Source organism: Gavia stellata, chromosome 14 (genome assembly GCF_030936135.1).
Source record: "Gavia stellata isolate bGavSte3 chromosome 14, bGavSte3.hap2, whole genome shotgun sequence".
Classification (NCBI taxonomy): domain Eukaryota; kingdom Metazoa; phylum Chordata; class Aves; order Gaviiformes; family Gaviidae; genus Gavia; species Gavia stellata.
This window is the reverse complement of record NC_082607.1, coordinates 22,151,298-22,166,326: the sequence shown is the minus strand read 5'-3', so window position 1 is coordinate 22,166,326 and position 15,029 is coordinate 22,151,298. Positions and strand designations below refer to the sequence as shown.

Genomic DNA, 15,029 nt, shown 5'->3' with positions numbered 1-15,029 from the left:
GTGAGAAAGGAAGCACTAGAACTAGCAGCAAGGTGGGGTTGCCTGCATGGTCAGCCCTTCATTTGAATGCAAATGTAATTTTGGGGCAGGCAGTTATCTGTGACATCAGGCAGGACCTTAGTAAACTGTTACTACCAGCACCTGGTAGAACCATTGTTAATCATGTGTAGTAAAGGGACATCAGGGCTAGCGTGAGTCATTTATAGAGCCAGTCAGGGCTAGAAAAGAGAGAGAAAGAAAGAGGAGGGGAAGAGAGATCAAACAAACACTGTGAGGAGCAGGATGTCCCAGCAAGACAAAGCCAGGCTGTGAGCATCATGTATGTGAGTTATCTTTTGGATAAAGAAACCAGCATGTATCCAGGATCTGCAAGGTGCGGCAGCAACAACCTGCCAGTGCAAAACTTTGTCTCCACTCCACCCTATTCAGATTACATGGGATATCATCATGTGCCAACTCTGGACAACCATGGACAGCCTGCGGGAACCTGGGGATCTCACTATGGCCCACAGCGGGAAGACTGGAACGCTTACGGCCCAGGACCTTCCAGCACGGTTGCTGCTGCGCAGATCAATGGCTCGTCTCCTGGACAGGTCTCCTACAGTTCTGCTGATTACAGCTCCCTCCATCCTGCTGGATCTGGGGGGTTACCTCCTGTAGAAACAATTAATACACAGCAAATCTCTCCCAACAGCCAAAGGCACAGCTCTTATGAATGGATGAGGAAAACGGTGCAATCCACTTCTACAGGTATGAGGGCACTGAGAAGAGATTTCACTTTTTTTGCATTGTTGGGGGGTTTTTCTGCAAAGTTCCTTGTTTAGAGGGAAGCGTACAGTTTAACAAAGAAAGATCCTAATTGCTCTGAAGGATTCTCTTGCTAGCAGTTAAATATTGGTTTGATTATTGGATGCTGGTTTTGATCAGCTGACTATTATATTTCTTTCTTGACCTTTAATGCTGAGGCAAATGAAAAGCCATGTCCTTTGACAGTGAGAAGTATTTTCAGCTCAGATATGTTAAAAAAAATTGTGATATCAAATACTTGCTTTTAATAGGAGTCCTATAGATTGGAATGAAGCAGCATGTCTGTAGAAAGAAATCATGATGAAAGTATTGTATTTCACCATCACCTATACTTTGCTTATTTTCCGCAAGTTTTAGAGTACATATGAAAAGTTCAAGTAAAATATATACAGTAGGGGAGCTGGAAATAAGGCTTTGTATTAGAAACAACCTCTCTAAACCTCAGAACGCTGAAATGAAATGAGATTTGCAAGATCAAACAATGAGTCAATGCTTTAAAAACAGGAATGATAAGGAAAGGCTTGCTTCACTTTGTAGTAGTAGCTCTCAGAATATGCAGGAATACAAAGATCCGTGGTAACACAATCAGTTAATACAGCGACAGATCAGTCTCTGATGCATAATAGTCGATGAGTACAAAACAATTCCTCAGTTGGATTTAAGCAGTAAAAATAAGTCATGAAGCATGAGAAACAGGTTCTGTTTGATTGTGATGAGGAACAATAGGAAAAAATATAAATATTGAGCATCCCTAAAACAAAAATCTGTACCTTGTATGAATAGAAAAAAAAAATGAAACAAGAAAGTGGAGAAGGAAAAGAAAAAGAGGGAAAACTGCCTGAAAAGAACAGAGGCACAATGTGCTATATAAAAGTATTTTATCCTACAAGGTGCTGAGCAACTTTGACATGCACTGAGATCGGTAAAATTAAGGATGCTCAATACCTCCTCTAAAGAGATGCTCACAGTATTTCAGTGTTACATCCCAGGAAGGTTCCTCTCCTTTCAGCCCTTCCTCCCGCCCCGCTCTGTTCCACACATGCCTGTAAATAATAGTTTTCAAAGCAAGTACTGAATCAATCTCTGATGGGAATGTAATTACTTAAAACATACTTTAGAAAAATGAAAGCAACTATATAGAAAAATTGTCTTTATTAAAACAATGCATCTAATTTATAGGGACAGACCTAGTCATCCTCACTCCTGCTGAACACAACTTAGAAGTCCATAGAAGTCAATAGGACAATCAGAGTAGGTTGTTACGCTGGGTGAATAAGAATTTTGGTAAATTTAAAAAAAAAAAAAAAAAAAAAAAGAGTAGTTGGGTTTTTTAAAATCATATTTGTTCTTCATTGACTACTACACAAGAAAAAACAAGAGGGCTGGTCTTGCAAAAACTTACAGTTTACTTTTGAGTAGTCCTTACAAGGGCAATGAAATTGCTCACAAACTACGTGATTTACAGATAGTAGAATACTTGCTCAAAAAAACACTAATCATCTCTTCTTTACCTACCTGCCTCTTGCTCCTGTGGATTTAAATTGCAGCCTCTCTGAGAGAAAGACCTGATTTGATCTGTCTGTGCTGTCCCTTTTATAGTGGGGACACTGTGAGATAGATAGATAGATAGATACATAGATAGATAGATCGATCGATCGATCGATCGATCGATCAAACAATACACCACATTCTAACTGCCTGCTTAAGAAGCATGCTTAGGGCTTTCTAACTTCCCTAATTTCAAGCCTGCAAGGGTCAGAGCATTCACAGGAGGTGTTGGGAGTCCCTCCATTCTGGAATGGTCCAACAAGATATTGAGCATCTTCATCTCAAGAAGAACTGAAGAAATCAGCACGTCATAGGAGCATATCCTCCCAAATGCCCATGGGCCAGTGTAACGCCCTCTGAAGTTAGTGGGAGCCCATCCATTCATTTAATAGGAACTGCATCATGTTTAGGGAAAAATCCAGATAAGTAATTCTCCTGCTGCTTCTTCCCCTCTTATTTTTTTTGCTAGGCCAGGAATGCTCAGTGCCAACAGATCTGCTTCATTGGAGTTGGTTCCTTTTTCGTCATTTGCTCCTTTTCCTCTGTTTAAAAGCAAGGGCACTTTTGTTTCTCCCCCTTTTCCAAAAAATAAAATATTTTTTTAAATTTGCCCTAACAGCAATGTCAGCTCTAGCAATGCACTCAGGTGAGTTTGATTCTGAGCATGCAAGAGTTGCAAATGACTTCAAATGCATGACTAGGCTAACTGCAAGTACCAATGTTGTTTGCTGGACCATGATTAAAATCCTCAGCATTTTCTTAGATGGAATCCTTTGCTTTTGACATCCTTAAAGCTGTATGCATACATTGAGCATTACCCTTCCGCCTCTTTGCAAAACCTTTAGGAATTTCAGTAGCGGTTTTGTATAGGGAAGTGAAGGAATCACACCCATTATTTATTAGCTTTCCTTATTCCCTGTGAAACAGATATGAGCTGCTATTCTTAAAGATGGAAAAACTGAGGCTCAGACTTACCTGAAGTAATCAGAACAGAAATTAATTGGACAAATTAATTTTATTTTTTGTTCATTACTTCTTGCAAAATACTAATTATCAATAAAAATAGTATTCCACGATGGAAACAATAATTATTACGACAGGTGATTTTTGCAAGATATTCTTGAAAGTGTGCAAGAAATGTTCCTGTAATCTTAACCCTTTAAGATCAGGAGAGAATCTTTCTAAAGGTTGACTTACATTGAGTAGTCTGACTTGTAACAGCTACAGAAACAAGGCCCAGAATCAGTGACATTTCCATCTCCAGAGATTTCACGGTTAGCTTCTCTTATTGGTGCTTTGCGGCCTCATGACCTGATAGATGACAAACAAAACACTTTATTGAAATTTCTACCACTGCCTCATGCCCTACAGGTGTTTTGATACTCTGTTATCTACACAACTAACCTGGAACAAAGGAAGGAGTTATTTCAAGTCTTGCTCCGTAACTTTAAAAACAACATCCAATATAAAACCATGTCTTCAACTGGTGTTAAGTGAAGTTTATGAGGTTATGCTACTTGAAACCACTGGAAGATCTCAGTATTTAATGCAAGACTGTCATCCTGGTCTAGTGTTACTGGAATGCATGTCCTGCAGAAAAGACCTACCAAGGCTTTCATCCATCATTCTTTCTCTGGTTGAAGGATGTCTGAATGTCTCTCCCTCCAGATTTGGAACTGAAGGGACTGGGACTTAATCCTAAATGCAGTGCACGTAGGATCCAATGCCTAGTCACGGCATTCTTGAGGGTGTTCAGGATACAGGAGAAAGCAAATGTGTTTTGACTCAGAACACTTGAAGGAGGAAACACTGACTACTTAGTATTTTCAACCAAGAACACCAATTGAAAAGGACCCTTCTTCTAAGCCTTATACTGCTCCTGTCCCCTCTCCTAAACAACCACTTTGAAAGGGCGAGCAAAGCCAAGGCAACTAGCAATTGTAACAGAGGACAGAAGAAAGCCACGACAGCTAGGGATTTGAGGTGGCAATTCCACACACACACAAATCATAATTACAGGCAAATTCTTTGATGGAAAGTAGAATAAAACCACCTTAGAACAATTTACAGATCTTCTGTTGATTTCAATATTTTTATGGAGGTATGCAATCACTCACACAGGAGTATACTTTTTGCCTTTGTGAGAAAACAACATAGATCTGTGGTAAAACTGGGCCTAAAGCAATGGGTTTGAACAGTTAACTACAGGCAGTTCCAGCAGCAATGAGAATTTGCTCACAAAGCTGAAAGTATATTTTAAGATCTGCACTTACATTACCATAAAACAGGGAAGGAACAAGTTTTGAAACAGAGGTAAACTATGAGCAGAGACTTTTCCCGTAGATGACAACTCTCCTATCATTCTTGTTCAAAAAAAAATTACTCTGAAGACAAAAAGACAGTTTTTCTGATGCTGATGACAGGTGCTGATAGCATTATTACCAAACGCACTGTAAATGTATAGCATCTAGTCTTTGAAGAAGGAAGAAGTTATACTCCTTCAAATCTAAGGAAGAAAAACAAGCTTCTTAAGAAGCCATTCCTGCAAAATGCTGAATGCCTAAAGAACATACACCACTTGGAAAAAATTTCAGTTAATCACTTGCTTTTTAGTCTATACGGTCATTGGCAATGGGATTTCCCCTGACCTTGCCACTTAGAAATCCACCTACATTTACTGCAGGTTGGGTCCTTCTGCCAGACAAAATCCATACAGGGCAGTCTGTCCAACCATTGTTTAAAGGTGATAAAAATGACTCTGCTTTGGATTCAATCACTTCTGTACGTTGAAGATGAATAGAAAAGTTTACGGTAGAAAAGTGAAGGATAGAATTTGGCCAATGAGCTTTATTACAGAATAGCAGAACATATTCAGAATGGAAAACATCAGCATTTTAAATAGAAGTCAGCAGAACAGAAGGGAAAATTCTTCAAGCCTGTTGAAAGGTTCCAATTCTATGACCCTATTCTGTTCTTTCCAGCACAAGTCATCTGAACATGTGTAACAAGAACAAATGATCAAGACTCAGCAGAAAATATAAACATAGAATTTCACCATGTTTCACAAACCTTTAGGCATCCAACTTTGCAATAATGAATAGTCCTACTCATCGCCCCAAGACTTCTGGCAGGAATATTATTACCCACATTATACAGGATTGGATCCATGTAACAATTTCTAATACAATGGCAGTGTGTGAGGGGGTTTTTTTAACTTAACTTTACAGAACATCATGTGCAGCACACAATGTCTGTCTTCAAGATTTACTTAAAATTACTTTTGCTTTACAGCTTCAATTAAGTCAGTGAAATTACACTAGGGAGAATTTGCCCCTTTCTTTTCCTACACTTTTAAAGTGCATAGATATCCAGAGATGGTCCCAAAACAAAACTCTGGGGCCTGATCTCTGACAGTCCATATCTTTCTAAACTCAAAAATCTCTAATCACTAATCTGTCTCTTAATGCTGAGCTAACGTGAAGATGCAGATTTGAACTGAGCATATCTTCAGGCCAGAAAGCTGTTTCACATTTCGAGCTGACTTAAGCTAACTTCCAATCGTCAAGGACAGACATTAACTCCCTCTGAAACAATGTTAAACTATGGAATCCAGATTATGATGCTTTGTAGTAATCCAAACTTATTCTAGACTATGGCATCTTCTGTCTAAATTAGGTAGCTTCTGGATTTTATGAATGATGCCAATTTCAGTAGATGAAGAGTATTCCTGAAAAGTTAAGAGAAGAGGCACTGAAAAAGGGGCCAGGGCTAGTTCTAATGCTAATTTATTTTGCTTTGTAAACTAGTTGTGAGGTCCGATGGTGGGGTTTTTTTTCCTTTCCTGGGCTACATTGTCTGAGGTTTTGAGGCCTATCTGTCATATTGAGGCAACAGACCCTTTTAACACTTCTCTTTGCTTTGATATGCAGTCTTGTCTCTTCCTTCTCCCTCTTTTCTTCAGGAGTTATATTGCCGGAAAGGGTGATGATTTTCACAGCAAATAAAGAGGCCTTCTCCTAGCTTTATTGTCTTCAGAAGAAATACTCTGTGAATTTTATGACCAATGGGAAAGCTGTTCCCTTCCCCCAGCTCAAAACTTGGCCAGTCACAAAAATTGCTAGAGTGGGTGTGATAGAACAGGGTTGTTAAACCATATCTCATGAGAAGTTTTCTAAGTCTGAAAAATGTCTTACTTCTTGTTACTCTGAAGGCACTCTTCAAGAGTCACTATTTGCAAAATAGGTTTTTGACAAAACTTGCTGGTCTTAAATAGCTCCTTAAAACCAGGAAATCCACTCCCCCAACACAAAGGCAGTCATACTGCAAAGGTATCTGCTTCAAAGCTCTTTTGTTTCATTTTTCTTCCCCCCAACTACTAATAACCTCTCCAACCACTTGCAATTCCGTAGTATAACTGTCCATGACAGAACACATTTCCAATAAACCTGATGCTATATCGCTGATTAAAATGATGATCTGTCACTAACAAAAGATTAATTAAGATTGTAGAGAGTTAAATGTTGGTAATTTCACTCACCTAAGTGAGTAAAATATGCAGGATTTGACTAAAGAATTGGATTAAAATATTAACTTTTATCATTGCATCATTAAATTCTGCCATTATCTCCTAAAGAAGTCTGAGAAGTGAAGAACATCCTTCTGCTGTCTCTGGGGTGAATCCATTAGTCCTACCTCAAATTTTACTCAGGTAATACTTCTCCTTGAAATAAAATGCATCACTGTAAATAAAGTAGAAGCTCTGCAAGATTTGGCTCAGAATGCAGTGGAGTGGATCTATTCCATCTGATTTAGAGGCTAAAGTCCCAAACTATTTAGCCATAGGTTTTGTTGCTGCTGTTAACTTTGGCAAATAAAAGTGTACTTTGCCTTTGAAAGGAAATGCCATATGCAGACTAATTCCAACCCAGCATCCAACAAAGGCATTAGGAAGACTCTCACTACATCAGTGAGAGCCTGGGTAAAGGCCTAACAGACTACAAAATGACCCTGCCAGAACTAAAAGTATCCTCTCGGGAGAGCCTGGCAGATCTCAGCTCCCACTGTCTGTTGTCTCTCACAGAAGGTATTACTCTGCACAAAAAAGTCAAATTATTAAAGACAAGTTTTATGTGACAAATCATAGAGAATTTTTCTCAGATTGTTGTTGACTCTGAGGAAAGAAATGTTCTCCTTTCTCTTAACTTACCTTAAAGAAAGAAATTAGATGTGAAAGCTCCCAATCTTCCTTCAGAAAGAAACCAGATATTATCATACCTACTAAAAATAAACTGAAAGCTATTCATATGAAAGTAAAATATTTTATGGGAGAAAGTTCTGTTTTCCACATACGTTTAATTTCTTCCTCAGTTTAAAAAGCAAAAAACCCAACCCTCTCCTACTCAGATAATAAGGGCTTAAGCACTCAAAACCAGAAACAGGAAGGTTTATCTTGAAGTATACCACCTTGTTTTGGCAATAGAAGAACATTTGATATTTGTCTACGGCTTCTGAATGAGAATAGAGTTCAAGATAAAATCACCTTGTTGCTCTTCTGTGTACTCCATCTTAACAACACAAAGGAGACTAAGGAAACATTTTAAACATTTTGTCCCTCAGAATGACCCCAAATTCTCAGTTAAAGAGGAAAAAAACCTAACCAAACCACTGGCCAGAGAGATCAAAAGTTAAAAAATATCAAGTGAGGCATTAAAGCACCACAGGTGACCATATGTTAAACAAACAATTTACACTTCGAATGAATGAAAACAAATGTCCTAGTATTTATGTGGACTGAACTGAATAACTGCTGTTCTTTAGAGACTCTAAAATTCTTACCATAATGTTGTGAAATTAACAGCACTTTTCACTTGATTATCAGTGTAAACATAATTGGGCTAATTCTGCTTTCACTACAGTTTCACAATGATAGAAATGCTACTGAAATGAGAACGTCCTATATATCTACCCCAGCCAAGCACAGCACAGCAGAACCTTCACAGGGAAGTTAACAGATTTCAGCAAAGTGGTTTTGGCTGCACGGACTGAGCAGAAACCCCAGCATAAGGAACGCGCACAAACATGCACACACCCATTTTCCCTATTGAAATATTCCAAGTAAACAGGCTGATGGCCTCAAGACAGTTGGAAAACGCCCATTGCATTGTAAACTCACTATTAATGCATAGTGCTTTCCCAGGGTTGAACACCATGGAGCATAGAAGCTGAAGGATCAAATTCTGATATAGACCTTGTTCTATAAGCTGAGGAAGAGCCCTAGAGAAACCCTGTCACATAGGGGAACCTGTTATTATCCAAAACCAGAGGTGTAACAATATTTGTTTACAGCATTGCACTGACCAGGACTTCCAGTGCTAAACAACTCTGTATCTAGGTTCCATATAAATAGTACAAAAAGGATCAGAGCCTGAAGAACCTTCTCATGCAAACAATACCTTGGTGAGCCAAAAATTCTTACAAGTAGCAAAGTACTCACTGTCAAATGCTGGAAGAGAAAAAAGTGATATCGCTCTCAAGTCATTACCATACAGTGTATACAGCATGTCGATGGCAATGTTAATCTTAAATATGTTCAGCTATTAAAACAAAGAGACGTCTCCCTCCACAGATGAGGAAAAAAAACATTAACCCATGAAATTAAATTATGAATTAAGGGATAAAGTACTTCAAGATTCTGCTATAGCTCTGTACCCTGAATTCTGATCTTTGGGTGCTACTTAAACTTCAAAAGCAAGGGGAGTTGGAAGGAGGGGCTGGGGAGAAAACAGGCCTTTGATACCACTGATACATGAAACCTCCAGCTATTCTCTCCTGCAGGGGGGAAGCTGGTTGCTGTGCGGCGGTGTGCCGTGGTGATCGACTCGGAGACTGAAATTTTACCAGTTCAGTGCCTGAAAATCTGTTTCAGTCCTCTCCATTCAAAATTTAACTGCTCTTATTAGGAGTGCAATTATTATGAGTTTGAGAAACCTGTTTTTTTAAAAGTTAGGCATCCACGCATTCTTTTCAGAAAAAGATCTGTAAGCAAATCTGAGCTATTGTACGAAGCTAAGCTACATCTGCAGCAACAGCAGACTGCTACAGGCAGCAAGCCACAATATGCCTCAGGTTTTACGCATCATCTGAGAGAACCTGAGTCTACAGGAGCTGTTCTACTATAGTGACCACTAAGGAGACAAAGATTCATGACCTACAGAACCACAGTGGAACACACTGCAAAAAAATACCAACTAAAAATACATTCCCTGTCCCAGACAATTTACAGTCTAAATAGATACATCTGAAGAAATGTCCATATAAATATAGACAGACAAGGAAGCACAAAAACATGGTAAGACCGTGGTTAGCAAACGTGTAACACTGGTCTTTAACACAACAATGATCCAATCTTTCAAAAATGTAGAAAGACCTTAGGCTAGGGCTCAGGGGCCTTAGTTTTAAGCAGGTGTTGATCTCTGATATATTGATTGCCTAACATAAACTTTAACAACAGAGGAAAGGTGGGTGAGACAGGAAGCATCAGTAGCCTTTCCCATTCTCAATTCTCTTTTACTACTGCCAACATATTCTGCCCTCAGAAATTATCCTGTACAGAATCCATACAAATTTCAGCTACTTGCATCTGTGTTCACCGGCTCATGTCATTTGCCATTACTTTTTAACGACCCAGATACTGCTGAGCCATGTCTGCTTCAGTCAGCTGTACCCACAGCTGAAAGGATGCAGCAGTGCTGCTCGCAAAAGAACAGATGCTGCAGTTCTATCATTGTTCAATGTCCTTTGTTAAGTATTATTGCTTTCTTTTTTTCATTAACTGTCATCTGAAAATCTACGTTACTATTCCCTGTGCTATTATCAAGTCGTGAATAGACTGTGCCAGACTTGAAGGAAAAACACAACCTCCAAGTTGCAGTAACAATCACAATATTGTATTAATTTTTCTAGCAACAAGAAGTGAGGAACTTTGGAAGCTCTCAGTATTTTCTATGCAGTAAAATATCCCTCACAATTTCACTCTGAAACAGGTAGCAGTGTATCAGCTTTAGGGACACAGAAACAGAGCAATTCAACACCAGGCAGGAAGCTTGCATCAGAGTTGGGAACAGAACCCAGGTTTCCTGGCTCCTTGCTCTTAACAAGAATGCCTTCCCTTTCCCAAATGATAACACAAGGGTGATAAAGAATATGAGGACCAGTTTATCATCTATTTTCTAAGGAGCAAACCCAAAATCTGATGGTATGAACCTCTTGTGTTGTAAATGAAGACCGAGTCCACTGCAGTCAAGGGAGTTACTCTGGGTAAGTGCATAGAGAATCAGGCCTAAAATACCCACAAACATATTTTCAAATGTAAAGCCAGATATTTTGTGTTACTAAAGTTAAAAAATTCTAGCTTGAAGCAATGTGTTCTTCTTTCAAAACAGGTAAAACAAGAACAAGAGAGAAGTACCGAGTGGTTTACACAGATCATCAGAGATTAGAATTAGAGAAGGAATTTCATTACAACAGATACATTACAATCAGGAGGAAGTCTGAACTTGCTGCAAACCTAAGACTTTCCGAGAGACAGGTAGAGTATTGATCACCCATTCAGGATTTCTTTGAATTTATTATTGCTGATGAGGAGACAACCGTACTGGTTAAGAACACAAAAATGCTAATGCCTCTAAAAACCAAACAATGCGACTGGGTTCCCTTTGCAGTGTAGGAACTCAAACTATCCAGCTGAACGGCCTGACAGCCTTGTTTGCACTCGTTTCTAAATATCCCATCAGCGCTACTTCAGCTCTCATCAGGGAGCTGTGCAACAACACAGAAAAAGCAAACACCAGTCTTACATACATTCCTGTTCTGAGAAACAAGAGTTTAAAAATATCAACAAAATCCTGCCCAGATTTCTCGCTGTTTTACTGGGATAGTGGTAGCAGGGAGAAGTTTCTTCTGAGATTTCTGAAGCCGAAGTCCTGGTTCTGCTGAAGTCAGTGGGAATTCTTTAACCAATTTCAACAAGGTCAGTCTTAGCAGAGAATGGAAGGGATGAGCTCAAGTATGTTCAGGACACCTGAAGGTATTTTCTAATTTGGCTGCCTTTTACCTTTTGTTAAAGATCTCCTACATACTTGCTACTCCTTTCTCCTGACACTATTTCCTCCCACCCCCTCCAAATTCCACTTCTCCTCTCACAACATAAATCAAAACACAATCCTTTCTGGTCAAAAGATACATACGATTTACTCTAGAACCACTCTGTGCTGCCTTCTTCAATCATGCAATTGCCAAGACCTGTGCCACCCCCTACCAAAGCAAAGCAGGTACATGGCCTCTGGCTCTCAAGCACTTCAGCTGGCTCATGCAAACAACCGAGACAAGATGCCAAGCCAGATCTCCCGCAAAGACATTCATAACATGGCCTGAGCCTATGTTTGGTCCCATTTTACTTGGGAGTTTCTTGATACAGTATGCTGAAGCAAGCAGCAAAACAGAAAATTAAAAGCTTTACTGCAGTATCTCCCTGAATCGATTTCAGGACACAATATGCTCATTTGCTGCCTTTTCTATTTGCAAACCATCACAGCACTGTTTTCTCAGTCAGTTATTAGTCAGTATCACTCATTGAAGGTTACGCCTGATTCACCATTGTTTTACGGGCTCTACTGAGCAGGCATAGTCCAAAATCCACCTAGTTGTAGCACTGTTCATCCAACTTGAACTTGTCTTACACAGCACACACTGAAAGAGCTTACAGAAATGGAGAAGCAAATACCCATTTTGCAAATATTTCTCAATCTGCTGCTGAATGTGAGTATTTAATTATTGAAAATTAAAATTATTTCAACCAGGTATAAAAAAAATACACTGTGTGTCTTTTTGCTGGCTGTTAAAACCTTAATAACTTGACTTCATTATGCTGAATTTAAAAATTATGACCCTGCTTCTGTAAATGACCAACAATATTTACTTGAAACTTCCTAGTTCAGTGATAATTCCTGATAAACCTTTTTGTTAGTATATTTGAAGGGGTGATACAAAAAAGATGCAATACATTTCTTTGACATATATTGGGGAAACATGGCAACCGTTCTTGCAATATTTGCGCTTCTTCATCTTCAATATATGTCATGAACGAAATTAATTCCAGTGCATAAAGCCTACATCTCGGAAGTCACTTCTGAAAATGTAAGATTCAGAAAGTAATATGGGATCTGTACTCCCACCACTACCCTTTCGTACAAATTAAACAACCCCATTGTATGAATATGACTGAAGACACACTGTCCTATCCCAAGTTCCACTGCACTCAGCCTAAAACCTGAAATGATTTTCTGGAAAAGCTTTTGTCCTGGCTATGCCAAAATCCCATCCAGGACACTGGAAGGAATATCTCAAGACAAAAGGACAAAGAACAATCGTTTATACAAGGAAGAAAAGATGTAATATCTAATGAAGAAAAAAAAAAAGGCAAACCAAAGCATTGCTAATATAGGAAGGATACAGAAATAAAGGATATGATGAGGACAAGAAAGAAGAGAGAAAATTAGACTTCAGGAGAAGAGTTACTCGCACAACAAGTGAACAGTGGGAAAAAATACTGAAGGGAAGGCAGGCAAACAGGTGAAGAATAAGTCAGATGCAACTGACCATGTTAGCTTTTAGTCTCACATTACAGATCTCTATTTACTTGTAGTTATTTGATAATTGGCATATGACCTTGAAGTGCCTACTAAAATTCTCTCTGGATCACTGCTGCAGATCTGCATTCCTAGTTTAATAACAAACCAGAACAAAAACCTAAATTCAAAGGCAGGTAAGAACACTGAAGCCAGAGGGTAATTCTGAAACAGATGTTAGTTTGTTTTTTACAATGTTTCATCTTTTCATGCATTTTGGCAAATGCACGGATGAAACTAGATTACCTCAGCACAATCAGAATGCAAGAGATCTGAGAGTGTTTGAGACTGGTTTAATGGAACATAATTCGGTACTGAAATGATATTCCAGAAACTAAGACAACAAAATGAACTGCCAAATGTCTCACATGATAGCCTGGGACTTAAGAGACCTAGTTCAAATTTCCACAAGCTTTGCATGTATCTGAATTCTTCAATTGTAAAACGGGAATAGTAATGCCTCGAGGATAAGTACACCAAGACTGTCACAGAGACTCCTTACGATGTTCTGTGGGACTTCAGCACTGGTTTTCTTTTAAAACACAACCTAGCAGCCACAGATGTTATCACCTCTTATTGTTTTACCTCATTTCTGATCATCATTCTCTTTCCCGTTCTAGCTTCTAGCAAAGGATAACTAAACAAATCAGTATTTCTCAGCAAACCATTGATTTTTCTTTGCGTTACAGAAAATGGTGACAAAAGTGTTTCCTTTGCCATCTGAACACCAACAAGAAAACACAACATATCTGAATGAGGTAGCTTGACTCATTACACTGACTAGGCGTAATACAGAGCCATTTCCAAGAATAAATAGCTGGCGTGCACTACTTTAAATCCAACTTTGGGGATTCAGGTCCAAAGACTTTTCAGTTGGCATAGAATATTCACCCTTTCACACCTGAACAAGTTCTGCTGTATTTTCAATTGACCGTTAATCATCAACTTCATCTCATGTGCTCACTTGTTCTGTCCTAATCAAAAACCATGTACTCTTCAATAGTTGCTTCACTTCTTCCCAAAGATGACTGTGTTTCTGTGACAGAGCAGTGGCTAGGGTATAAAGCAGCGGACTGTGCTGGAAGCAGCAGCAGATTCTGGCTCCATCCATGGATGCAATAAAAGGCACTTAGCTATTAAGGCACCGCTTCTACAATATTTTGAAGTAACATTGTGTACCAAGAGTAGCGCACTGGTGAAATTCTACTCAGAAGTGTATTTCCATTGGCTTACTCATTGGAGCTAAGCAATTAATGTGCAGCATCCAAACAGGAAAGCCTTTGTGCCTCAGTTTATAGGCCAGTAACAGGTTTTGACTTGCTCTGACTAGGGCATATAGTTTTCAGTGTAAAGATACTCTCAGATTCTTTGGGCCATCACTATGACACATGAGATTCTGCTCTGTTAGATTTTGTACAGGGGGGGAAAAAAAAAAAAAAATCAAAGCCCATTCCATAAAGCAATACCTCCTAAAAATAAAACTAACACTGAAAAACTCTTTTTATCAAACTATTAATAAGTATTTTATTACCAGATAGGAAAGATTACCTGTATGAAAAGCAAACAGTTCTGTTGTCTCAGTTTGCCACTGCCTTTCTCACTGGTCCTCATGCAATTGATTTTACCTATGACCCTTGACTGTATACATAAAAGACCACATTGCGTTCTATTAGCAACTGAAAAAAAATTTCCTCTGCTCCTCCGCAGGTGAAAATCTGGTTCCAGAATCGCAGAGCCAAAGAAAGAAAATTAATGAAGAAGAAAATGACTCATTTTGATGGCAGCAATCTTGGCTCTATGCAGAGTGACTCTGGCTCAGTAAGCCCAATGCCAGTTCCTGACCAACAGACTCATTCAGAAATGCCCAGTTCTTTATTCCCGCCTCCACCTCCTCCACCTCCACTTCCCATGAATGGTTTGCAGCACAACGGGAACCTGCAGCAGGTAGTGGCCTCTCAGTAAGGCTGCCTGAAGAGCTACTGCATAACG

General features: G+C 39.1%; 1 protein-coding gene across 1 annotated transcript; it reads left to right on the top strand.

The window, feature by feature from the left end:
• The first annotated feature begins 317 nt into the window (after positions 1–317).
• On the top strand, positions 318–15,002 carry LOC104257879 (homeobox protein CDX-1). Its single transcript, XM_009812793.2, has 3 exons — positions 318–750; positions 10,797–10,942; positions 14,748–15,002. Exons 1-3 carry the CDS (start codon positions 318–320, stop codon positions 15,000–15,002), a joined length of 834 nt encoding a protein of 277 aa, XP_009811095.1.
• Positions 15,003–15,029: the final 27 nt, after the last annotated feature.

Excerpts from the sequence above, each read along its gene's own strand:
- LOC104257879 (XM_009812793.2), top strand. The coding sequence starts at position 318 with ATGTATGTGAGTTATCTTTTGGATAAAGAAACCAGCATGTATCCAGGA. Across the intron at positions 751-10,796 it reads GGTGCAATCCACTTCTACAG|GTAAAACAAGAACAAGAGAG; the intron begins GTATGAGGGCAC and ends CTTTCAAAACAG. Across the intron at positions 10,943-14,747 it reads TAAGACTTTCCGAGAGACAG|GTGAAAATCTGGTTCCAGAA; the intron begins GTAGAGTATTGA and ends GCTCCTCCGCAG.